The sequence below is a fragment of the Lonchura striata genome, chromosome 32 (genome assembly GCF_050655825.1).
Source record: "Lonchura striata isolate lonStrDom1 chromosome 32, ASM5065582v1, whole genome shotgun sequence".
In the NCBI taxonomy this organism is placed as follows: Eukaryota; Metazoa; Chordata; class Aves; order Passeriformes; family Estrildidae; genus Lonchura; species Lonchura striata.
The window spans coordinates 5,555,598-5,581,515 of NC_140734.1; the positions used below are offsets into that span (position 1 = coordinate 5,555,598).

Here is a 25,918-nt window from a genome sequence, read left to right on the forward strand (position 1 = left end):
TGTGTTGTTCCTATCTCTCCTGTGTTGGAGGTTTTCCCGTAGGTGTCCCTCTCCCCAAAGACCTGCCCTTTTGTTCCCTGTCCCTGCTCCCATTGAGTGTCACCCCCTTCCCGTGCCTTCCCCTTTTTCTAGAAACTTCCCTTTCCATTTTGTATCCTTGGAGGAGGCCCCAAGGATTGGTTTCAGTTGTTCTCCTCCCCTGCGATCCCCTCTTGGGTTAAACATTGGATCCCCGCCTTGTGTTCCTGCCCAGGTTTCTCGCAGCTGGTTAAAGTCTGTGTCACCCCTAAGGCCTCCCCTGGATGTCAGTGGTTGTGTGCCTTTGTTCAGGGTCTTTCTGTCCCTGACCCCCTGGGAATAAGCCCCTTTGGAAAACACACAGGAGACCTCTCCCTGTTTCTTGTGCCCCCCTCGTCGCGGTCCCCCCGTGCCGTGGAGCATCTGTGCCCCACAGCCGCAGCCCAGGTTCAGCAGCTTTCTGGGGGCGGCCGCTCTCGCCGACGGCGTCAGGAGTGAACCGGGCTGAAGGAATCCGGCACCGCAGCAGCTGGGGAGGGGGAGAGCCATGAATGGGGATATGGTGGCGATCCGGGCGATCCGGGCGTGGATGGGGACGTCAGGGGATACGGACATGGGTGGAGACACGTGGGGGACAGGGACATGGGGGGGGACATGTGGAGGATGGTGGGTTTGATGCAGTTGAGGGTTCTTGGGAGGGACGTGGAGTGCCGTGCCATGTAAAGTGAAATTCCTTGTCATTTGGGAGCGTGCCATGGATCCAAGAGGGGAATTCCCAAGGCTCCCAGGGGCTGCTTCTGCCCTGCTTCCCAAGGGGACTGTGCAGGGGCAGGTGGCAAGGTCCAGAAGCTGTGTGGTAGGCTACCAGAGCTGTCTTGGTTCAAGAAGACAGGTGTCTGTGAAGGAGGGCTAAAGCCTCCTGTGCAGTGGAGAAGGTAAACCCCTTCCCTCCAAATTTCTAGGAGTTTTAAATTAAAAGGCTCTCAGGCAAAAATATGGGAATGGGAGTAACAATTCTTTACTAGGAGAAAACTAGACAACAATTTAAAAAGGCAAATGCAATCGGTATAAACAAAACCAGTGAAAAAAGTCCACAACCTGAGGATTCGGGGTGCCAGTGGCAGTCCTGCTGGGACGATTGCTCCCCTTGCAGTGGCTGATGAACTGCAGCTGCAGTGGTGATCTTTAGAAGGGTATAGTTTTCCTCTGAAGATCTGGTGGCAGTGGGGCCAGTCTTCCTCTGCGCCGGGGTTGCCTCTGAGCTCTGCCGCCGCCGCCTCACCGGCTGCTTCGCTGCGAGATCCCGCTAAGAGAGAGAGAGAGAGCTTCTCTGGGAATCCTGCAAACAGAGAGCGCGAGCTGCTTCTCTGGGAGTCCCGCGAAGAGAGAGCACGCGCTGCTTCTCTGGGAGTCCCGCAAAGAGAGCTGCCTCGTCTCCCCAACAAGCTACCCCTTTATACAATAATAGAGTGCTTGGCTTCCCCCTCTGGGTGGGACCCCTCACAATGGGATGGTGTTACATTTACCAGCCCTGCATTGAATCAGTCAATGGCCCATTAGCAAACCATTACCTCTTAGGAGCAAAACCGGTTCTTGGAAAAGATAACAAACTTGCCCAACTTTCAACAGATGGCAAATAGAATACAAGCTTATCTTACAACCCAGGACAGTTTGTCAGCCGATGGCTGTGGCAGAGCTTCATAATTGTTTTATATAATATTCCTAATACGCAGTGCCAAATAAGTAAATTTGGAAAGGGAAGGATCCCCCTGTTTGAGGATTTCCCTTGCAACGTGGTGCCAAAAGGGGACTTGGTATAATGTGGTTGCAGAAATATCTGGGAAGCTCTGTGACACCCACCGGACAAACCTTTTAACATCTGATTTTTTAAACTTTTTCTCCCCTCCAACTAGGATACCCACAACCTGGGAATAGATTCTCTTCTGTGGCATGGTCAGCTTTGCACCCATGCTGACAGATTTTAAGGTGTGCCACAAAGTCTACAGCCGGGAGAATTACAACGAAAAGGAAAAGACCACCCTGAATAACTTAGACTACCTGCCCTTCAAGCTCCCCGCACCCCAGGAAAACGGAGCTATAACAAAAGAATGTGGGGTCTTTCCCCTATACCCAGGGAGCAAGAAAAACCCACCCAAAGAGGGAATCCCTCCCCCCAACCCTGGGGGAAAAAGGAAAACCCTCAAAAAGAGCAGGAGTCTAAGCCCCAAGGACCCCCTCACTCACCAGCAAAGAGGGTCCGGTCACGTCCAGGCAGAAACAAAAAAATCCAGGCTGCAGACACGCCCAAGGGGGAGCCAACTCCGGTGGTGCTGGCTGGAGCTGGCGGCCTCATCCCCGGGAGCGCCGCTCACTAAAACGTGGGTCTGCTCCCACCAGGGTAATTTGACGGCTTAAAGGATAAATCCACAGGTCTCCTGGACTCCGAGGGTCCTCTGCCGTGGGGTCAGGCTCTCTTCTGGCCCCCTGGCAGGCGCCAAATTACCACGGCCCCGCCCCAGACCACTGTCCTCAGTCCCGGCTAGCTCTCCTGCGGGGGCGAGTAGGGCGAGTGGAAGCACCCTCCACTGTACCCAGCTGGGCTTTGGAGAGTGCTTTGTGGATCCTGAGGTTGCTGCTGATTCCAACGGCGAGGAAATGAGGAGAGGCACTTGTTGGGGGCAAAAATCCGATGTTTATTGAGCTCCTGTGGATCCAACAGCATCAGAGGGGGCCAGCCAGCAAGAGCAACTCGGGGGTGCTGGCAACATGTTCCATAGGGAGAGGGAGGGGGGCCGATCAGCCAGTAGGGAACAGACAGGAGTGACTCTTGTGGGGATTGACATGTGGGGGATCCAATGAGGGAGAGACAGGGGAGGGGTCCCAGGCCCTCATCCAATCACTCGTTGTCCTGGATGGAAGTTTCTAGAGTTAGGGGAAGGGGCACCAAGTGACAGACAAGGCACCTGGGAGGGGACAGGGGACTGACTTGGCATTTTCTAGGGAGACTGACGCATGAGGGAAGGCAGGAAAACCCAGGGAGAAACCAATTGTTATGGTTTGACACAGGCACAATGCCAGTGCCCCCATGAAAATGTGATTTCTTTTTTGAATGCTGTGAAGTGGAATCTAGACCAGAGTAAAGCAGGCCTATGCTTAATAACAGGAAAAAAAACTTTATTAAGCTATGTCCTGGGTTGTAAGATAAGCTTGTATTCTATTTGCCATCTGTTGGAGGTTGGGCAGGTTTGTTATCTTTTCCAAGAACAATGGTTTGCTCCAAAGAAATAATGGTTTGTTAATGGGCCATTGACTGATTCAGTGCAGGGCTGATAACGTAACACCATCCCATTGTGAGATATTCCGCCCAGAAGGAGAAGCCAAGCACTCTTTTATTAGATAAAAGGGGTACCTTTTGGGGGACAGAGCTCGCTCTCTCTTTACGGGACTCCCAGAGAAGCAGCTCTCTCTCTCTTTACGGGATTGCCAGAGAAGCAGCTCCTTTGGCGGAATTCCCAGAGAAGCGGCCAGAGCGCAGTGAGGCAGCAGCGGCAGAGCTTGGAGGCAGCCCCGGCGCAGAGGAAGACCGACCCAACTGCCACCAGATCTTCAGAGAAAACTATACCCTTCTAAAGATCACCACTGCAGCTGCAATTCATCAGCCACTGCAAGAGGAGCAGCTATCATCTCAACCGGACTGCTACCAACACCCCGAATCCTCAGGTTGTGGACTTTTTCACTAGTTTTGTTTGTACCAATTACATTTGCCTTTTTAAATTTTTATCTAGTTTTCTCCTAGTAAAGAATTGTTACTCCCATTCACATATCTTTGCCTGAGAGCCTTTTACTTTAAAAATCCTGGTAATTCAGAAGGAGGCTTTTGCACAGGAGGCTTTTGCCCTCCTTCACAGACTCCTGTCTTGTCAAACCAAGACAAGCTACTACTACAAAAAGGAAAAGGAAAGGAAAAAAGGAAAAAAACTACACAAAGATCAAACGAAAACCTTGCAAAGCCTTCCTCCCCCTACTACCCAACTCCAACAATCCACAGTGAGACACAATCTGGACTCTAATTAGGTTTCTATCTTCCAGATAATCGATACATAGTCTATCGAGGGAACAGAGTCTCTCCTGTGCCACAGACTCTCTAAGAAAACACAACTCTACATCCTGTGTTTCCATGTTACTCATGGCACGGCCCAGAGAAAAAGTTTCCTATGGTGACCTTTCTCTTTTTCATGCACAGTGCTCTCACTACCAATACATGGATGGACAGACTGCTTTTAGGATTTTTCTTTTCAAGGATGCCCTGCCAAGAGGGGAGAAAACAACAGTTCAGTTTTTCATTGTTTGGGACCGCAGTCCCCCCCATTTTTCCATTTCCCCTGGGGCCGAGGGTTCAAGAATAGAGATCTTCTTCTTTTCTCTTTTCTTTGAGGATAAGGGGGCGCCACCACAAACCCCCTAACCTTTTCTCCGTTCACTCCACTTTTGTCTTTTCCCAGCTGAAGCAGGTCTCTTGACTCACTGGCATCTTCTTTAAACACAGTCTTTCTTGGAGGAGAAGATTGGTTCAGGTTGTGGCTAACATGGAAAAGTCTAGCCAAAAGCCACTCCTTGTCCCACTCCCATTTAGAATTCCTCCTTCTAACATCCCAGGGTCCAAGGTGTCCCTCTTCCTCTCTTTCAAACTAAGGAGGGGAAAGGAAAATTCACAAAGCTTTTATTTCTCAAGGAAGGGTTAAAAGTCCAAACTCCCAGGGATGGCTCAATGCCCAGACATCCAGCAACTCCCACGCACTGGGCACCTTGCAGCTCCCCCCGCTCCTCCTTCCTCGCGGTGGAATTGCTGACAGAACTGCCGATGTCTCTTTCTCTCTCTCTTGGGATAGAAACTCTGGGGGGGGGAATGGAGACATCCCAGATTTCTTCCACCCTTTTATCTGCAGGGGCCAGCCCAATTGCAGTCCTTCCACTACCTTTGGGCCTACCTCAGTCAGGCCATCGGCCTTCCCCTCCCCCACCCAGCTCGTCGCTGGGCAGGGGAGAGGCTGCACTGCGCGCTGACTGGAACCAAAGAGAACGAGTTCTCCTGGGAATTCTGCTTTTAACCCCTCTGTGTTCTCAGAGGCGTGTCTACCTTCAATTGGTCAATATCCAAATTGACCTCTTCCTTCCAGAAAAAATTCTCATTCCGTGTAAAACCATGACACCAATACAGTATGGGGGTACACTGAAACAAACCATGACAGAATAAAGATGTAATAAAACATATAAAAACGCAACTCCACAGAGGGGAGGGAGTTCCAAGAGAGCGTGTGGCCCCTCAAAACCCCCTTTTCAAGGAGCTTCAAGGTGGGCTGGAACAAGGCTCGGGCCAATGGGGTTACAGGCACTTGATGTTTTAGGGGTGGGAAAGAGGTGCGGGGTGAACCATACATCATTTGGGGTGTGAGATGGAACAGTCCACTTGACCCCAGGACCCATATGTAGGCAGGGTTGTTTTCCGGCTAGCTGGGAAAACTGTTCTCATCCTGGCTGTGTTATTTATGGATAATCATATTTATCTAGCTTCTGCAACAGAAGGCAGCCAGAGATCTGGCCAGGGCTCTGAAGTGGTGGTCCATAAGGAGCACGGTGATGGCAAAAAGCCCCACCAGTGCTTGGAATGTGGGAAGAGTTTCCCCAAGCGCTCCGTCCTGGTCTGCCACCAGAGGATCCACACTGGGGAATGGCCCTATAAATGTGGAGAATGTGAGAAAGGCTTCACAAACATCTCTTACCTGAATCATCACCAGATGATCTACACAGTGATACGACCCTATGTGTGTGGGGAATTTGGGAAGGGCTTCCATGACAGCACTCTCCCGATCATACACCAGGCAATGCACACTGGGAAAAGCCCCTACATGTGCTCAGAATGTGGGAAGAGCTTCATGCAGAACTTCAAGCTGATGGTCCACCAGAGGATCCACACTGGAGAGAAGCCCTACAAGTGCGGGGAATGTGGGAAAAGCTTCAGCCAGAGATGCAACCTGAGAGTCCACCAGAGGATCCACACTGGGGAGAGGCTTATGAGTGTTCTGAGTGTGGGGAGAGGTTTCAGAGAAGATATCGTCTCCTCAAGCATCAGCAGATTCACACAGAATAGAGGCCCTTCGGCAGCGCTGAGTGTAGGAAGGGACTTAGGAAGATTTCCACTTGCATCACCCCTCAGTGGATCCATGCTGAGGAGAGCCCCTAACAGTGTCCCAAGAGTGGGAAGAGCGTATCCCAGACATATGAAGTGCCCAAACAGCAACAGAGGCAGCAGTAAGTGCAGCTCTACAAGTGCTCTGTGTGCGGGAGAAACTGTGTGCGCTGCTCCAACTCCATCCCCCACTGGAGGATCCCCATGGGATGATGCACAGTGGCCCTCGTTGGGCAGAGACTTGGTGATCCATGGTGCTGCTGATCCACTGGCTGGTGGTCTCCACATCTTCCTGGCTCTGTTTGGGCACCTGGATGGAAGAGGTCCTGAAGGGGACATGGCTGTGTACAGTGGCATGGGTCCCACGAACATGGAAGGAGACATGGGTGACACGGGCATGGGTGGGTGTTGCGGTGTGTGTTTTCAATTGTCATTCTGTCCCAGTAGTTATTTCTAAAACCCCTCCTATTTTGTATGGTTATAGCATATTTTTATTGCCTATGGGTTTTTCCTATCTCTCCTATGTTGGTGTTTTTACCCTAGGTGTCCCTCTCCCCAAAGTCCTGCCTTTTTGTTCCCTGTCCCTGCTCCCATTGAGTGTCACCCCCTTCCCGTGCCTGCCCCTTTCTCTAGAAACTTCCCTCTCCATTTTGTATCCTTGGAGGAGGCCCCATGGATTGGTTTCAGTTGTTCTCCTCGCCTGTGATCCCCTCTTGGGTTAAACATTGGATCCCCGCCTTGTGTTCCTGCCCAGGTTTCTCGCAGCTGGTTAAAGACTGTGCCGCCCCTAAGGCCTCCCCTGGATGTCAGTGGTTGTGTGCCTTTGTTCAGGGTCTTTCTGTCCCTGACCCCCTGGGAATAAGCCCCTTTGGAAAACACACAGAGACCTCTCCCTGTTCCTTGTGCCCCCCTCGTCGCAGTCCCCCCGTGCCGTGGAGCATCTGTGCCCCACAGCTGCAGCCCAGGTTCAGCAGCTTTCTGGGGGCGGCCGCTCTCGCCGACGGCGTCGGGAGTGAACCGGGCTGAGGGAATCCGGCACCGCAGCAGCTGGGGATGGGGAGAGCCATGAATGGGGATATGGTGGCGATCCGGGCGTGGATGGGGACGTCAGGGGACACGGACATGGGTGGGGACACGTGGGGGACAGGGACATGGGGGGGACATGTGGAGGATGGTGGGTTTGATGCAGTTGAGGGTTCTTGGGAGGGACGTGGAGTGCCGTGCCATGGAAAGTGAAATTCCAGATCATTTGGGAGCGTGCCATGGATCCAAGAGGGGAATTCCCAAGGCTCCCAGGGGCTTCTTCTGCCCTGCTTCCCAAGGGAGCTGTGCAGGGGCAGGTGGCAAGGTGCAGAAGCTGTGTGGTAGGCTACCAGAGCAGACAGCAGAGGTGGCTTTGCTGGACATTTTCCAGCCCATTCCCAGCTCAAAGCTGTGGGAAGAAGAAAAGCAAAGTGAGAATCCCTGAGAGAATCCCAGAACGACTGCGGGGAAAAGGTGTGGAAGCCCCTCCTGTGGTTCCCCTGATGGGGAGACCCCTAAATCTCCTAGATTCCAATTAATCCCAAAATATTAGAAGCTTTCCACATAATTGAAGATTAAAAGCAGTGTCCTAAGCATCAAAACTTCTCAAAAGATGCAAAGCAATATTCCGTGTACCCTAAATCTGAATATGTAGGGACCCTGGCCATGGGCTGCAGTCCCAGGAGGGAGAGACACCTCTACCCCAGGGAAGGTGCAAATGAGACCACAGCACCGCAACCCACGGATTTTACTGAACATATATTTTAATTAAGATAGTATTGACCAGGAAATGTGAGGTAGAGAAATAGGAAAGAGGTCTCACGGACATAAAGAATTAGGAAAGATCTCTGGCTCGGACTCGGCAGCTGCCGGGGACACTCGCAGAGCGCAGCGCCTTTTCCAATTCCTGCTACAGGACGCACTGACCAATTTCCTGTGAAACACTCGTCCAGTCTCCTGTGAAAATTTAAAACTTTAATAAAGGACAATAGCGGACAACAACCATCGAGTAAAGACGTTATAGCCCCAGGTGTGTCTTCCCATTTAGCCAAGAGCACCCCTGCTAGTTTGGAAATATTCTTGAGATAATATTTCCAATGCATCAGCCTGTTCTATATTCATAGACAATTACGCCCTATTATAATTATAGTTATAAATAAATGTAATTAATTTCGAATTATAATCATTATTATAACTATTAAAAGTAAGCTTTATTAAACTTATAAGTAAGACTTTCCATATCTAGTTTCCATATTCCAAGAATTGTTTAGCATATCTCCTCCTCAGTTCTACCGTTTTTGGGTATGCACTTTCCTTGGTTATTATTTTAGCCCATTTTTATCTTAAACTTCAGGTTTGGGCCTTGGTCGATGCCGTCCTCAGAGGGTGAGTACTGAGTTCGCATACCTGTAGCAGGTGTCCTCATCCTGTGTTCCTTGGATGTGATCGGATCCAAGCGGGCATTGCAACACAAGCACACTAGATCAGCTATTTCACTAAGCTTAATTAACAACACAAACAAAAACTATATTTTTACAACAGAGTTACTTTAACACAACCCTTATAGACGTCCTTTTAATATTTTCGAGAAGCCAATGTTATAATATGTATCTGTAAGGCTGCTCAGCGGTGAGTCCGCAGTTCCCGGGCAGAGCCGCAGCGCCCAGCGCTCCCCACTTGCATCTCACCTGCGCCGCCCGCTCGCATCCAGCGAGCCCCGGGAGCGGGATTTTGGCTGGGCGGGAGGGGCACGGGACGGACGGGTCTGCACTGGGGGCCCCCGAGCCCCCTGCCCATCGCCGGGGGCTCCGGGGGGTTTCTCGCCTTGCCCGAGAGCCGCTGCTGCTGCGGCCGTGGGGCAGAGGGGGAGCGAAAGGGGGGTCCGGGGCGGGAGCGGAGGAGGAGGAGCGGGAGGAAGGGCAGCGGCAGAGAGGAAGGGGAGGAGCAGGAGCAGGAGGAGCGGTTAGAGGAGCAGCAGGAGGGGAGCAGAGGAAGGAAGGAGCATTGCGGGGTGGCAGGGCGAGCCCGCGGAGCCCGCAGCTCGGCTGGCCCCGGCAGCATCGCATTGCCCTGCGTGCCGCAGGTGAGCGGGGAGGGGAGGCTCGGCCCGAGTCTGTGGCGGCAGCTGCGGGAGGGGATTCTTTTGGGGGGTTTGTTGGGGTTTGTTTGGTGAGGTTTGGACCCTGCCGATTCCGGAGTCATGTCCCAGATGTATTTCGGTGTCGCAGGGAGAGGAATGTTTTAATTTCTCTGAGGAGGGGATGTTTTTGTCTGTTGCCGGAGTGCAGAGCTGAGCCGTAAATGGCCCCGGGGGGATTTGTCGGGGCCCACGTGGCGCTCGGGCCGGAGCGGCGGGCGGGCCATGGGTTTTGGGGATGGGCGGGAGGGGCGGGGGACGAAAGGCGGGAGCCCCGGCGTGGGGAGAGGGGCGATAGCAGAGCCGGGGGGGCTGCGGCAGGCTGGAGGGGTGGTGGAGGCGGGGGATGAGTGGGCGCGGGCGGGCGGAGCCTGAAAGTCTTGTCGGGGAGCGGGGGAAGGCGTGAGTGCGCGGAGTGGGGGGATGCTGGAGAAGGGGGCCCAGGGACAGCTGGGAGCCACGTTGGAATCAGGGGAGGATGAGCCCTGGGACTCCCAAAGCCCCTCAGCCCCAAACCCCCTCGGCATGGCTGAGCAGGACCCGGGACAGGCGGGAGATGCCCCGGACCCACAGAACCCCCCAGCAACTGTGGGAAGAGGGACCATCATAAACCCAAAGTAAGGACATTGGAAACAGGGAACTCCTGGGAGAGGTTTTTGGTTTCCTCCTTTATTTTTGGACGATTTTCTGGCTACCAGACACTCGGTGGCTTCTAGGTATGGACTTGGCCTGTGGGATCTTCAAAGGCAATGCACTTGTTATAAATTGAGGCAAATAATTTGATTCTACCTTTTAAAATAAATTACGAATTTTATTAATTACAGCAAGCAATAACAAGCAAACAGCAGTGTGTGCAGCCGGGGTGTCTGTGCTCCGCCAAGGGCTGACACCCCTCCCTCTCTTCAGTCACTTTTTATACTTTTCTTGAGAGTTTCACATACTTATCTCCTCTGCGTTCTACTGGGCTGGCAACAGCAGATTTCACAAGCGGGGTGATGGGTCTCTTCTGCTCTGGTTATCAGTTTCAGCCAGTCCTGCAAGATCTTTCTTGCATATATAGTCATTACATTGTTTCACTATATTTGCTTGCAGTTACCAGCCTTGCCCAAGCCTGCAAGTTCCATGCCCCAACCCCTACATTTTATCTCTATCCTAATTTCACATTGATGAACAAACAAGTCAATGCAGTTTTTTACACACTCAGCTCTTGTTTTTACCCCGAAGCAGAATTTCCGATTCCGAAGCCTTATCTGGAGAGAGGAGGAGGCTGTGATGAAGCGGAATTTGCCCCGGGACCCGCAGGCAGGTGAGGAGGAAGGCAGTGCCCCTTTCCCCCTGTCTCCTGCTCCATCTCCCAGCCCAGCAGGGCCCCCGGCTGCAGGACAGCCCTGCTGCCGATGCTCTCCTGCTGGGGAGGCACTGGGGGGATCTCCTTGCCCTTCCCTCTGGCAGGGAGGCAAATCCCATCCTCTCCTTGTCCTTCCTTCCTTAGACAAGGAGCTGAGGATGCAGACCAGGAAGAACAAATCCCCACGGAAGAACCTTGTGTCTGAGCTGCTTTTGATTGGCTCCTTGGTGCAGGAATCCAACGGGGAGGAAAAGCCCCGGAGATCCTGCAGGAGGAGGGGTTGCAAACCCAGCCCAGGGTGCTCTGAGCAGGAAAGACCCACCCCGTGTGAGGAAGGCAGCCAGAGATCTGGCCAGGGCTCTGAGGTGGTTGTCCATGAGAAGCTTGATGATGGCACGAAGTCCCACAAGTGCTTGGAATGTGGGAAGAGTTTCCAAAAACACTCCCTCCTGGTCCGCCACCAGAGGATCCACACAGGGGAATGGCCCTACGAGTGTGCAGAATGTGGGAAGAGCTTCAAGTTCAGCTCTGAGCTGGTACAACACCGGAGGATCCACACCGGGGAACAGCCCTACGAGTGCGGAGAATGTGGGAGGAGGTTCCGCCTGAAACACCAGCTGGTCCAGCACCAGAGGACCCACACTGGGGAGAGGCCCTACAAGTGCGGGGAATGTGGAATGAGGTTCAGCATCAGCTCCCAGCTGATCATCCACCAGAGGATCCACACCGGGGAACGGCCCTATGAGTGTGGGGAGTGTGGGAAGGGCTTCACGAAGAGCTCCCACCTGCACCGCCACCAGATGATCCACACGGGGATACGACCCTATGTGTGTGGGGAATGTGGGAAGGGCTTCCGTGACAGCACTCTCCTGATCATGCACCGGGCAATGCACACTGGGGAAAGCCCCTACATGTGCTCAGAATGTGGGAAGAGCTTCATGGCGAACTCCATGCTGAAGGTCCACCAGAGGATCCACACTGGGGAGCAGCCCTACAAATGTGGGGAATGTGGGAAGAGCTTTAGGCAAAAAGGTATCCTTATAACGCACCAGAGGATCCACACTGGGGAGAGGCCCTATGAGTGTGAGGACTGTGGGAAGAGTTTCAGACACTACTCCAGCGTGATTGTTCACCAGAGGACCCACACTGGGGAGAGGCCCTATGAGTGTGAGGACTGTGGGAAGAGTTTCAGACACTACTCCAGCGTGATTGTTCACCAGAGGATCCACACTGGGGAGAGGCCCTATGAGTGTGAGGACTGTGGGAAGAGTTTCAGACACTATTCCAGCGTGATTGTTCACCAGAGGACCCACACTGGGGAGAGGCCCTATGAGTGTTGTGAGTGTGGGGAGAGGTTTCAGAGCAGATACCGTCTCCTCAAGCATCAAAGGATTCACACAGAATAGAGGCCCTTCCACTGTCCTGATTGTGGGAAGACCATTAAGAAAGACTCCACTCAGTCACACCTCAGTAGACCCACACTGGGGAGAGCCCCTAATAGTGTCCCAAGAGTGGGAAGAGCGTATCCCAGACCTTTACAGTAAGCAACAGGAAGAGAGGCAGGAGTAAGGGAAGCCCAACAAGTGCTCTGTGTGCAGGAGGACCTCTGTGTGCTGCTCCAACTCCATCCCCCATTGGAGGACCCCCATGGGATGATGCACAGTGGCCCTCGTTGGGCAGAGACTCTGTGCTGGAGCTGAGTGATTCACTGGCTGGTGGCCTGCACATGTTCCTGGCTCTGTTTGGGCACCTGGATGCAAGAGGAGCTGAAGGGGACATGGCCTTGGACAGTGATATGGGGAGTCATGGACATGGAAGGAGACATGGGCGACACGGGCATGAGTGGGTGTCGTGGTGTGTGTTTCGGATTGTCATTCCGTTCTAGTAGTCAGTTCTATAACCCCCTCCGTCTTTTCTATTTTTATAGCAAATTTGTTGCCTATGGGTTGTTCCTTTCTCTCCTGTGTTGGAGGTTTTCCTCTAGGTGTCCCTCTCCCCAAAGACCTGCCCTTTTGTTCCCTGTCCCTGCTCCCATTGAGTGTCACCCCCTTCCCGTGCCTGCCCCTTTCTCTAGAAACTTCCCTCTCCATTTTGTATCCTTGGAGGAGGCCCCAAGGATTGGTTTCAGTTGTTCTCCTCCCCTGTGATCCCCTCTTGGGTTAAACATTGGATCCCCGCCTTGTGTTCCTGCCCAGGTTTCTCGCAGCTGGTTAAAGTCTGTGCCGCCCCTAAGGCCTCCCCTGGATATCAGTGGTTGTGTGCCTTTGTTCAGGGTCTTTCTGTCCCTGACCCCCTGGGAATAATCCCCTTTGGAAAACACACAGGAGACCTCTCCCTGTTCCTTGTGTCCCCCTCGACACAGTCCCCCCGTGCCGTAGAGCATCTGTGCCCCACATCCGCAGCCCAGGTTCAGCAGCTTTCTGGGGGCGGCCGCTCTCGCCGACGGCGTCGGGAGTGAACCGGGCTGAAGGAATCCCGCACCGCAGCAGCTGGGGAGGGGGAGAGCCATGAATGGGGATATGGTGGCAATCCGGGCGTGGATGGGGACGTCAGGGGACACGGACATGGGTGGGGAAACGTGGGGGACACGGACATGGGGGGGGACATTGGCTTAACTTTAAAAAATATCAGGCTCCAGCATGGTGTAGATGAATGGGGGCAGAGATCTCTGAAGTTTGCTCTTGGGGAAAGAGGTTTATTGGGGGTGCAGAAAAGTCCTGTCTCATGCTGCCAGATGCGGCATGTGGCAAGGCTCAAAGAGGTGGAGGAAGGGAGAGACAAAAGGATGCTCTAGGAGAAGGGAAGCTCCTAGAGGGGGAGGAGGTTCCAAGGGAGGAGAAAATCCAAGAGAGCATGTGCCACTCGAAGTCCCCTTTTCAAGGAGGTTCAGGGTGGGCTGGAACAAGGCTCGGGCCAATGGGGTTACAGGCACTTGATTTTTTAGGGGAGGGACAGAGGTGCGGGTGAACCATACATTTTTTGGGGTGTGAGATGGAACAGTCCACTTGACCCCTGGACCCATACGTAGGCAAGGATGCTGTCCGGCCAGCTGGGAAAACTGTTCTCATCCTGGCTGTGTTATTTATGGATAATAATATTTATCTATCTTCCCCGTTTCGTTAAACCATTTGAAAGCTAAACACTGACTTAATAACTATTTGTTGCACACTCTGAGCTATATAGGATATTGCTACTGAAACTACACTTATTACTTTTAAAACAATCAAGCTTACTTAACAGAGTTCCTTCAGCCAAGGTGCAAAGCTCAAACCATCAGATAAACTGTTCAGATAGATTACACATTATAGTAGGGGTGGCACTGATTTCTTTACTGAGCCAACATTTTAACTTGTTTTACTGTTTTAGTATAATGGAAGAATTTAGCTGAGGTAGCATTATCAAAACCTTCTGGGGAAGGTTCTTTGAACAGATTGAAAAAGGTATATGTCAGCTAAAGAGATGGTACCAGAGCCTGCAGACTTGGCTAAAGCAACCCAGGCATTTGTCTTGGGTTGGCTTGCAGGTGAAACTTTATTATGAAAACTAAAACAAAAGAACAAGAGCAACAACAAGGGAACAAAAGCAACATGTGCGCGCAAACAAAAAATCTCCATTCTTTTCTTGGGCTGTTTTTGGCAGGTCATTTCTTCTTGGCTCTGCACAGTTCAAGTCTGAGCTTTTGCCTCTTGGCTTAGACTTGCAGAAACACTGCCTGGTATGGAGGTGCCAGCGGGCTTCACATACTTCGCTGGGACCCATTTGAATCCTTCACCTGTGAAAACACAAGCAAACCCTCTCCCCCATGTTACAAATTTGCATGGACCTTCTATTTGTCCTGGGTGTAAGGTTTTGATTAAGACTGAGGGGTGCCCTTTTATTTTTGCTCTTTTGTTGTTCAGAAAATGTCTATAAATCAAGGGGTGAGACTCTCCTTCAGAGCTATTTAGAAAATTGTGAGCATACAGGACATTGCTCAACTTCTTTTGAGGTGTGGCCTGATAAATTCCCCTTTTCTGTTTTAATAAGCTGCGCTTTAGGGTTTCATGTTTTTTCTATGGTACTTTTCAAGAGTTGTTTACCATTAGAAAAGGGGATACCACCATTATTTGCTGCTTTTAGTAATTTTCTCTCATCGTGAGATGGGACAACTGTCCATTCTCTGGGACCACCAGATTTCTGGCTGAATGCCACAGGCATGGACTGGGGATTCAGACTGTCTTCTTTGTGAATATCACGTCTGAATGCATGCCAGTCTAACAGTTGGAGGTTATCAACACCTTTTTGGGAATCCTGTGAAACTGAGGCAGTGGGGGTAGTATTGGCAGGGGTACCACAGAGTTCTGTGTGTCCTGTATTTGTCAAAGCAGCTGCTAGGGTCCATTCTTCTCTTTCTCGCTGCATGCCAAGCTGTGGTGGATTATTGTGTGAACTGGATGCAGGAGCTGCTGGCAGCAGAGAAGCTGCTGGTGGATCTACAGCTGAGGTTTCCAGAGGCTGCGAGGGCGGCGGTGTGGGAGGAACTATTTGTGATGCGGCTGTAAGAAGTATTGGGCGTGTCCCTGCGGAGGGACGTGGCGGTGAGCCTGGAAGTGGTGGTACCAGCCGCGGCAGCAGCAGCAGGGCCCCCCCTTCCAGCTCTCGGGGCCTTGGCATCACCGCCGGAGGGTGCAGGGACGCCGGCTGAGTGCAGACCGCAGCATGGTGTGCATGGAAAACGGGGGGCTGCATCAGGCGCCGCAGGGGCGACAGGGAGCGGCTGGACTGGGGGCATCGCGAACTGCGCATTCACGGGGCGCGTCACTGAGTCCGCACAGCGAGGCATCAGGGTGGCCGTGTCTTCCTCGCAACTGGAGGGTGTGGGGGGCTCGGGGGTCGGGGAGGTGCCGCCGGGCAACTGTCGCGTGTTCATGGGTGTGGGAGGTGGCGGGTTCTTGATCTGGGGCTCCAGGGCATCCCCCTGTGGTTGGGGGAGCTCTGGCTGGGGGAGCGGCGGCGTGGGGCTTCCCGCTGATCGCTGCCGTGGCGCTGGGACTGGGGCTGTGGTCACGTGCTGTCGCGGCGCGGGTGGCATCTCGCCCCAGACCTCGGGGATTCCCGCGGGAGGCTGCGGCAAGCCGGATGCGGCTAGCGCCAGTTCAATTATTTGTAAAAACGTGGCCACGTTGTTTTGTAATAGGCCAGCGAAAGTAGCGACCCCTGTGGCCAGGGACGCCGCTGAGGGTGCAGGCGGGAGGGCCAGGGCAGCTTTGCTGGCCGAAAATGCGAGAGTCGGCGCCGAGTGGCGCGGGGTGGAGGATAAGGGCGTGGCAGGGAAAGCGGTGAAGGGGGCGCAGGGGTGGAGGGGGCTGCATGGGGGCGAACCACGGTGATGGCGGGGTCGTCAAAAACCGCGCCAACAGGCAACATGGCCGGGTCCAGTTTCTGTGGGGCAAACAAGTCGGCCACGGCTCTAAAAGCTGGGAGCAAATCACAAGCGTTAGGATACTGTCGTGAAATATCAATAAAAAGTCTATTTCCAGCTGAGTCCCAAAATTCTCTGGTAAAGGCAGCTGACCTCTTAGTGTTAGGGAAGTTAAGCAGGACCCATTCCAAGAGGCTTTTTAACTCTTTCTTAGACAAAGTACTGTTATGACTACGTAAGAGATGGTTAAGTTGCTTATAGAGATCTCTATCAAGGGCAGAGTGGGATTGTCCCATTTTTTAGACCTGTGTAGCTCACCTCGATGTCGTGAAAGCAGGGTCCTCTGTCGAGTTCCGACGTACCTCCTGTCAGAGCTCAGGACACTGCGGGGGTCCCCTGAGAGCTCCGGATTCAGACGTCTCTCCGGGACGGGTTTTCCGTGCTTGGGACCTCCAGATTTCCCCCTCAGGGCTTCCAGTGCAGGCAGTGCTCTCTGCACGTGGCGGTGTGCCACAAGGCTCCTCACAGAGCTCAGAGTCGCTGCAACTCCGCAGCGTTTCCTGTGCTCGAGGCAGGAATCTTCCAAGAGCTCTGAAAGCTCACTACTTAGAAACGAGCTGGATGTGCTCGAGGAATGATTGCCTCCGCAATTCTTTGAAGAGCTCCAGCGTCAACTTTGCCTTGCAATGAAATGCCATGCTCACGACAACGATGAGGAGGCTACCACAGGTAATTTAGTTACCGTGCATGGAGAAGTGCCCCGCGGGTAGAAGGGCTGGAGACATTTTCACAGACATCTGGATTCCTTTTCCTCGTTGGGCGCCTCTCTGTTGAATATTTCTGCCTCTCCAGGACGGTTTGGGTGAATGTAGACAGCGATCTCTCAAGGCTGCTCTTAGATAATGAGGTTTATTGGGGATGCAGAAAGGTCCTGCCTCGTGCTGCCGGATGCAGCATGTGGCGAGGCTTGAGAGGGTAGGGGAGGGGAGAGAAAAAACGGTGTTCAAGGAGAAGGGAAATTCTAAAAGAGGGGTGCTGCGGCCCTGCCCCAGACCCCTGTCCTCAGCCCCGGCTAGCTCTCCTGTGGGGCGAGTAGGGTGAGTGGAAGCACCCTCCGCTGTACCCAGCTGGGCTTTGGAGAGTGCTTTGTGGGTCCTGAGGTCGCTGCTGATTCCAACGGCAAGGAAATTAGGAGAGGCACTTGTTGGGGGCAAAAATCCGATGTTTATTGAGGTCCTGGGGATCCAACAGCATCAGAGGGGGCCAGCCAACAAGTGCAACTCGAGGGTGCTGGCAACATGTTACATAGGGAGAGGGAGGGGGCCGATCAGCCAGTGGGGGAACAGACAGGAGATACTCTTCTGGAGATTGACATGTGGGGGATCCAGTGAGGGGTAGAGAGGGTAGGGGTCCCAGGCCCTCATCCAATCACTCGGTGCCCTGTTTCTAGAGGTAGGGGAAGGGGCACCAAGTGACAGACAAGGCACCTGGGAGGGGACAGGGGACTGACTTGGTATTTTCTAGGGAGACTGACACATGAGGGAAGGCAGGAAAACTCAGGGAGAAACCAATACAGTATGGGGATACACTGGAACAAACCATGACAGAATAAAAATGTAATAAAACATATAAAAGCGCAACTCCACATCTTCCCTTTTTTTTGTTTAAAAGGAAAGGGAAGAGAGAAGTAAAAATAACTTTTTTAATACTAAAGCCAATGACAAATACAACAGGGGCCAACAAAAGTAAAAGTCCAGTTCGAACCATGGATTGGATCTAACCAGAGTCCCCATCCTTCGAAAAGAGACCCCAGCCAGTGTGATGATTCTTTCTTGAGATGTGTTATCATATTTTGCATTTTGTCTATGGTGGCACAGATGTCCTCAGCCTTAGAACTTAGATTCATACAGCATTTGGCCAACGTAGTCCACATGTTAGCCTGAGGCTGAGGAATAACGCATGCCTGCTGGGGTCTCATGTTGATTGTGATGGTGAGAAGGATGAGGCTTAGTGTGGGTGACATCCTGGGTTAGATCCAAACTGGGAGAAATTCTGAAAAATAACTTAAAGATACATTAATAATCAGGGTAGGGGAGGTCTAGCTCAAAAGGGAACAAAGAGCCAAGGGAGCTGGAAAGGGAAGAGGTAGACCCAAAAAGGGAAGATTTTCTCTGCCTTCTGAAGGCAGCATGTCCTACCTGAGGACTCTCCGGTTTGGCTTGGGCTGACGGCCTGACAAATTTGGAGGGGACCCATCTCAGGCCTGAGGGTGTGGAGACACAAGCGTATCCTGGTCCCCAGGTGACTAAGTCATAGGGCCCCTCCTGCCGCCAGGTCTCGGGATCTTTAATGAGGACCGGCAGCTTTTCCCTGACCTTCCCCTGCTCGTAGTTGTTAAAGTGCCGAGTCATTGGCAGATTTAAACATTCAAAGGAGCAGTTAAGAAAGTTAATGGTAAAGAGGGCCCGCGCTAATTGAACCTGGGGGGACTCTACCTTCATTACCGGCTGTTGCTGTTTTAACATCCGTTTAAGACTCTGGTGAGTCCTCTCCACCACGGCCTGGCCTGATGGAGAACAGGCGATGCCAGTCTTGTGTTCTATTCCCCATTGCTGTAGGAAGCTGGTGAACTCCTTGGAGGTGTAACCTGGGGCATTATCTGTTTTGATTATTTGGGGACACCCAGCATAGAGAAAGCCTGTTTCAGACTTTTCTCGATATCTGAGGCTTTCTCCCCTGTGTGGGCTGAGGCAAAAACTGCCCCAGAGAAGGTGTCAACGGAGACATGGACGTACTTCATCCTCCCAAAGGAATGGATGTGAGTAACGTCCATCTACCACACCTCACAGGACTTCAGACCCCTAGGGTTGGCCCCTGCGCTCACCGATGGTAGGGGGAGCGACTTACAGGACGGGCATGTGGCCACAATGGCCCGAGTCTGGTCTCGGGTAAGGTGGAACTGTCTTACCAGACCTGGTGAATTTTGATGGTAGAGCTGGTGGCTTATTTTAGCCTGTTGGAATTTATCAAGGAGTGACGCCATTTGCATGGGGGCGGCAGCAAGGGAATCGGCACGCCTATTGCCCTCAGCCAAGAACCCCGGCAGGTCAGTATGTGACCTGATGTGCATCACATAGAACGGCTGCTTTTAGTGGGATGCTAACTTAATTAATTTTGAGAGCAACCTATTCAAGGCATCATTGGAAACACCTCGCAGGATTGCATCCTGCACTCCAGACACTACAGCTGCTACATAAGCCGAATCGGTGACCAAATTAAAGGGTTCAGAGAACCGCTCGAAAGCTCTAATGACTGTGACCAACTCAGCTACCTGAGGGGATCCTTCCACCTCAACATCTGCCTCCCACCACTGAGTTTGAGGATCTTTCCAAGTCACAACAGATTTGTGGGACCCTGCAGACAAGTCAGTAAAAACTGTTAGGGCTTTCAAGGGTTTCTTGCTCTGAATTCGCTTTGTTGATAGTGTGAATTGAATCTCTGAATTAAAAATTTTGTGGACTGGTCTCAAAACTGAAATTTTGTCCGTGTTGCTATCTAGAGCAAATTGTAATGATTCATTTTCCTGTAACAGGTGTTCCAACATAGCCTTTGTGAATTGACCCGATTCCAATTTAATGGGAATGTGAATGCATTCAAAGTCACATCCTGCCAACTCATGAATCCGCGCTCTAGCATTGCGGATTAGATCTGCCACCAGCTCTTGTGGTCGTGTCATTCTCTTGGACCGGTGGCGACTTAGGAAAACCCACTCGATGATGGAGAGTGGGTCCCTTCAGTCCTGGTTACCCTTCCCTAGGGTGTCTGTCCACTGAAAGATAACACCACGGAGGTGTGGCATTCTGCCCAATATGATGAATTTGAAGGGCAGACCCAGATTGTACCGGTGGGCCTGCCTGGCAGATATTGTCTCCTGAACCCTGTCTAATGCAGCCTTGGCCTCTGGTGAGTTCCCTGGGAGAACTAGGCTCTTTCCCCCCTTTCAATAAATCAAAAAGGGGGGGCTAGGTCTTCGTTAGTGATACCTAACCAGGGTCTCACCCGGTTTAAGGATCCACACAGCTGCTGAACGTCAGCTAGGGTCCGAATGTTATTTTTGATTGCCAATTTTTGCGGAACAATGGTCCGCTTGTTTGTTTCCAAACCAAGGTACCTCCAGGGTGCCATCGATTGAATTTTATCTGATCACAGCTCGAACCCCACAGCAACCAACACATCGGTTGTTAGGTTAAGCGCGTATGTAAGTAAATCGCTGTTGGGGGCACAAATGAGTATGTCATCCATGTAATGTTGTATTATCACGCCCTCGGTGGCTGCACGCACAGGGGACAGCAATGAAGAAATGTACCACTGGTAGATGAAAGGGCTATTTTTCAGGCCTTGGGGTAGAACTCTCCAGTGATACCAGTCCATTGGGGCTTCTTAGTTAGTGGAAGGAACTGAGAAGGCAAAACGTGGCGCGTCCTCAGGACGTAGAGGAATTTGGAAAAAACAATTTTTTATATCAATGACTGCCAATTCCCAATTTTCAGGTAACATCGTGGGGGACGGCATCCCTGGTTGGAGAGGGCCCATGTCTTTAATGACTTTATTTATTGCACGAAGGTCGTCGAGGAGGCACCACTCGTCTTTGCCACGTTTTTTGAGAACAAAGATGGGGGAATTCCAGGGAGATGTTGTTTCCTGGCTGTTCCCCTGAGGGAGCTGCTCATCCACGAGCTCCCGGAACGCTTTGAATTTTTGTTTGTTGAGCGGCCACTGCTTTACCCAGATTGGTGTATCCGTAAGCCAATTCAACTTCTGAGTAGGACACTCCTCAGTGGCCACTACCCAAAAAACCTGGGGGATCGGTATGTCAACTGTGACCCCCATTGGGCCATTAGGTCCCTCCCCCACACGGGTTCCATACAGTCTAATACAAATGGATGTAAATAAGCCGATTGTCCATTTGGCCCCTCAAATTTTACGATGTTCTTTGGTTGTTTGGCCAATTGTGAACCACCTACACCCTGAATCTGTCCTGCCACATCCTGCAATTCCCATCGTGACGGCCAGTCCCGCAAGGGGATGACCGTCACGTCTGCCCCTGTGTCGAGAAGTCCATTGAGATATTTGTGCTCCCCGCCTTTCCACATGTAGCATGAAATTTTAGGTCTTTCCTTCCCCAGTATCTGGGCCTGACACGCCTGGTAGATTTTGTCAGGTGACTGCTTCCATATGTCTTTGCGGAAAACTGGAGGCCCAGATACAGGAATGGCTTGGGCGATGATTTGGCCCTTGGGGAGGAAGACTGGTGGGTGAGAACAGTGCAGCCACAAGACCAAGTGTTTAGGATGTGCAGATGTCAGACTTGGTGCAATGGTGATGTCAAGTGGAGTGAATTTTGTGTCCTCAAGAATGATACACTTACTGTGGAGGTTCCTCCAGGTTCCGGGGTCTTTGTTGTCAACGGTAATAAGGTGCCCATCAGTATCCTTCAGATGTAAAGGTTCAGTCAGGGCCAACCTATAGGGAGAGAAATTGGATTGAGTATTAAGAATGGGCCTGGGGTGGTCGGGATCCCGGCCAAGCCAGGCTTTTGAAATGAAGTTCACATCCTCCCCCATATAGGCTGGTTTGTCAGCCGTAGTCAAATCTGATAGGGTGTAGTTTCTGGTGGTGATGGCTTTGTCCCTCCCCTCCTCAAATGTTGATTGTCCCACCATATTTATTTCCACATGCAGGGAGAGACTGCGCTGGTCCATTTGTTTTTTTGGTTGCCCCCTGGGTTGGGGGCACCCCAGCCTTGCTGCTGCTGTAGGAATTTTAAAAGTCGTCCCTCAATGGGCATTGTGGAGCCCAATGGTCTCTTTTATTACAAAGATTGCAGGGTCTATCTGAATTAAATCCTCTTGGAGGTGGCCTTGAAAAGCAGCGTTTGGGAGCAGGAGTAGTTGATGGGGTGACGGTTTCAGCAAAGGAGACTCTCCTGGATGGTGCTCGCGGAGTCTCCTGCAAGTCTCTAGGTGGGATGGTCACCTTGTGGGAGCAGACGTCCAGCATGCTTTGTAGTGTAGGCTCTGGGTCGAGGGGGAGAGTCAGGATGGCTTGCCTGCATGCCTCGTTGGCATTTTGCCTGGCAACCTCGGTGATGATGCCTCTCCTGAGGCCCTCATCTGGAACCTGTGCCTCAATGGCTCGGCATAGATGATCCACAAAACTCACAAATTACTCTAATGGCTCCTGCTTCATAGATAAATAGTTAATAATTGGGCCGGTAGGCCTTAGTTTAAAAAAGGTCTTCTCCACTGCCTTTGCGCTGACTACTAAAGCCTCCCTGGGGATCTTTTCAGCCTGCTTTGGCCCAAATTCCCAATCCCCAACCTTGCACAGATGGTCAATTGATAACATTCCCCCATTCGCATCCACAGAGGTTTCTGCATTAGCCCAGAGGAATGGCAAAAACTCCCTCACCTCCTGCCTCTATGCAGACTCCCAAACTAACAACTCAGCCCGAGTTATTAAACATGAAAAGAGAGTCCACATGTCTGTGGGAACATACTCTGCGGAGGCAAGTGTTGCCTTTAACATCCCTCCAAAAAACTCGCATTCGCGGCCAAATTCCTTCTGGGCTTTGCAGAGGTCCTTGATGACTTGTTGAGGAATGGGGGACCACTGTGCGAGGGGGCTGCCCCCCTGCCGTGGGGTGAAGGTGACAGGGGCAGCAGAGAAGGCAGGCAGGGAATGGGGCAGGCCAAAGTTCCCACACTCCCCCCCGCTCCCCCCCGACCCCAAAGCGAGGGAACCGGAAGTTGGGTCGTGGGAACCGAGGGAGGAGGAGGAGGCAGAGTCAGGGCCAGGGGGAGTGGCTGATGGAAAGCTCTCCCCAGAGGCGGAGCTGGGGGATGAGGTGTTAAATAATTCAAAAGGGGAGGTGACTGAGGTGGGTGGAGGAGAGAAGTGGGCGGGAAAATCTGGGGAGTGGAAGGGGTTGGCTGTTGATCGGAAGGAGTTTCGGGAAGAGGCTGGAAAGGGATTGTGGGAAGAAGGAGCACATGTGGAGGGAAAAGCCATTCGGTCCCTGCCATCCTGTGTCCTTTGAGAAGAGGGGAAGCCATTTTGTGGACTGTGGGATAAGGGGTTAGGAACAGGATCGGGGAGACTAAAGCTTACAGAATGTCTACGGGACAGGGCTGTACATTGCGGGGAAACAGGGAAACAGGGAGAGTCCAGAGTAGTGCCAGCACTGTCCTGGTAAGGGTCCCGAGGATTCTCAGAGGGGCCAGAATCTGCCTGTGGACATAGCCAGGATGCCTATCTAAGAATCCCCGGTTTTTGGAAAGAGGGAGAGGAGAGAGGGGTAGGATTTGTTAGAACTGGGATTTGGTTTGTCAGCCAATGGCTGTGGCAGAGCTTCATAATTTTTTTATATAATATCCCTAATATGCAGTGCCAAATAAGTAAATTTGGAAAGGGAAGGATCCCCCTGTTTGAGGATTTCCCTTGCAACGTGGTGCCAAAAGGGGACTTGGTATAATGTGGTTGCAGAAATATCTGGGAAGCTCTGTGACACCCACCGGACAAACCTTTTAACATCTGATTTTTTAAACTTTTTCTCCCCTCCAACTAGGATACCCACAACCTGGGAATAGATTCTCCTCTGTGGCATGGTCAGCTTTGCATCCATGCTGACAGATTTTAAGGTGTACCACAAAGTCTACAGCCAGGAGAATTACAACGAAAAGGAAAAGACCACCCTGAACAACTTAGACTAACCTGCCCTTCAAGCTCCCTGCACCCCGTGAAAGGGAACTATAACAAAAGAATGTGGGGTCTTTCCCCTACACCCAGGGAGCAAGAAAAACCCACCCAAAGAGGGAATCCCTCCCCCCAACAACGGGGAAAAAAGGAAAACCCTCAAAAAGAGCAGGAGTCTAAGCCCCAAGGACCCCCTCACTCACCAGCAAAGAGGGTCCGGTCACGTCCAGGCAGAAACAAAAAAATCCAGGCTGCAGACACGTCGTAGGGGGGAGCCGAATCCGGTGGTGCTGGCCGGAGCTGCTGGCCCCGTCCCCGGGAGTGCCACTCACTAAAACGTGGGTCTGCTCCCACCGGGGTAATTTGACGGCTAAAAGGATATATCCACGGGTCTTCTGGACCCCGAGGGTCCTCTGCCGTGGGGTCAGGCTCTCTTCTGGCCCCCCGGCAGGCGCCAAATTACCATGGCCCCGCCCCAGAGCACTGTCCTCAGCCCTGGCTAGCTCTCCTGCGGGGCGAGTAGGGCGAGTGGAAGCACCCTCCACTGTACCCAGCTGGGCTTTGGAGAGTGCTTTGTGGGTCCTGAGGTCGCTGCTGATTCCAACGGCGAGGAAATGAGGAGAGGCACTTGTTGGGGGCAAAAATCCGATGTTTATTGAGGTCCTGGGGATCCAACAGCATCGGAGGGGGCCAGGCAGCCAGAGCAACTGAGTGGTGCTGGCAACATGTTACATAGGGAGAGGGAGGGGGGCCGATCAGCCAGTGGGGAACAGACAGGAGTGACTCTTGTGGGGATTGACATCTGGGGGATCCAGTGAGGGAGAGACAGGGTAGGGGTCCCAGGACCTCATCCAATCACTCGGTGCCCCGGATGGAAGTTTCTAGAGTTAGGGGAAGGGGCACCAAGTGACAGGCAAGGCACCTGGGAGGGGACAGGGGACTGACTTGGCATTTTCTAGGGAGACTGACACATGAGGGAAGGCGGGAAAACCCAGGGAGAAACCAATTGTTATGGTTTGACACAGGCACAATGCCAGTGCCCCCATGAAAATGTGATTTCTTTTTTGAATGCTGTGAAGTGGAATCTAGAACAGAGTAAAGCAGGCCTATGCTTAATATCAGGAAAAAAAACTTTATTAAGCTATGTCCTGGGTTGTAAGATAAGCTTGTATGCTATTTGCCATCTTTTGGAGGTTGGGCAGGTTTGTTATCTTTTCCAAGAACAATGGTTTGCTCCAAAGAAGTAATGGTTTGTTAATGGGCCATTGACTGATTCAGTGCAGGGCTGATAACGTAACACCATCCCATTGTGAGATATGCCGCCCAGAAGGAGAAGCCAAGCACTCTTTTATTAGATAAAAGGGGTACCTTTTGGGGGACAGAGCTCGCTCTCTCTTTACGGGACTCCCAGAGAAGCAGCTCTCTCTCTCTTTACGGGATTGCCAGAGAAGCAGCTCCTTTGGCAGAATTCCCAGAGGAGCGGCCAGAGCGCGGTGAGGCGGCAGCAGCAGAGCTCAGAGGCAGCCCCGGCGCAGAGGAAGACCGACCCAACTGCCACCAGATCTTCAGAGAAAACTATACCCTTCTAAAGATCACCACTTCACTGCAATTCATCAGCCACTGCAAGAGGAGCAGCTATCATCTCAACCGGACTGCTGCCAACACCCCGAATCCTCAGGTTGTGGACTTTTTCATTAGTTTTGTTTGTACCAATTACATTTGCCTTTTTAAATTTTTATCTAGTTTTCTCGTAATAAAGAATTGTTACTCCCATTCCCATATCTTTGCCTGAGAGCCTTTTACTTTAAAAATCCTGGTAATTCAGAAGGAGGCTTTTGCACAGGAGGCTTTTGCCCTCCTTCACAGACTCCTGTCTTGTCAAACCAAGACAAGCTACTACTACAAAAAGGAAAAAGAAAGGAAAAAAGGAAAAAAACTACACAAAGATCAAACGAAAACCTTGCAAAGCCTTCCTCCCCCTACTACCCAACTCCAACAATCCACAGTGAGACACAATCTGGACTCTAATTAGGTTTCTATCATCTAGAT

At 52.0% G+C, this 25,918-nt stretch overlaps 1 protein-coding gene and 1 pseudogene across 4 annotated transcripts; both read left to right on the forward strand.

The window, feature by feature from the left end:
* The first annotated feature begins 571 nt into the window (after positions 1-571).
* On the forward strand, positions 572-8,454 carry LOC110472398 (uncharacterized; annotated as a pseudogene). The gene has a single exon (XR_014950706.1). The product of XR_014950706.1 is annotated as an uncharacterized LOC110472398 (transcript).
* A 761-nt stretch (positions 8,455-9,215) lies between these two features.
* Positions 9,216-25,650, forward strand: LOC146764643 (uncharacterized). Of its 3 annotated transcripts, none has more exons than XM_085564346.1 (3): positions 9,216-9,311; positions 10,590-10,671; positions 10,858-25,650. In XM_085564346.1, the coding sequence occupies exons 2-3, from the start codon at positions 10,638-10,640 to the stop codon at positions 12,117-12,119; spliced, it is 1,296 nt and encodes a 431-aa protein (XP_085420472.1). In that variant the 5' UTR covers positions 9,216-9,311; positions 10,590-10,637; the 3' UTR covers positions 12,120-25,650. The 3 variants fall into 3 exon arrangements, with proteins under 3 accessions (XP_085420472.1, XP_085420471.1, XP_085420469.1); XM_085564345.1 differs by having other exon boundaries at positions 10,593-10,671; XM_085564343.1 differs by having other exon boundaries at positions 9,216-10,671.
* Positions 25,651-25,918: the final 268 nt, after the last annotated feature.

Excerpts from the sequence above, each read along its gene's own strand:
- LOC146764643 (XM_085564343.1), top strand. The coding sequence starts at position 10,548 with ATGCAGTTTTTTACACACTCAGCTCTTGTTTTTACCCCGAAGCAGAAT. Across the intron at positions 10,672-10,857 it reads GCCCCGGGACCCGCAGGCAG|ACAAGGAGCTGAGGATGCAG; the intron begins GTGAGGAGGAAG and ends TTCCTTCCTTAG.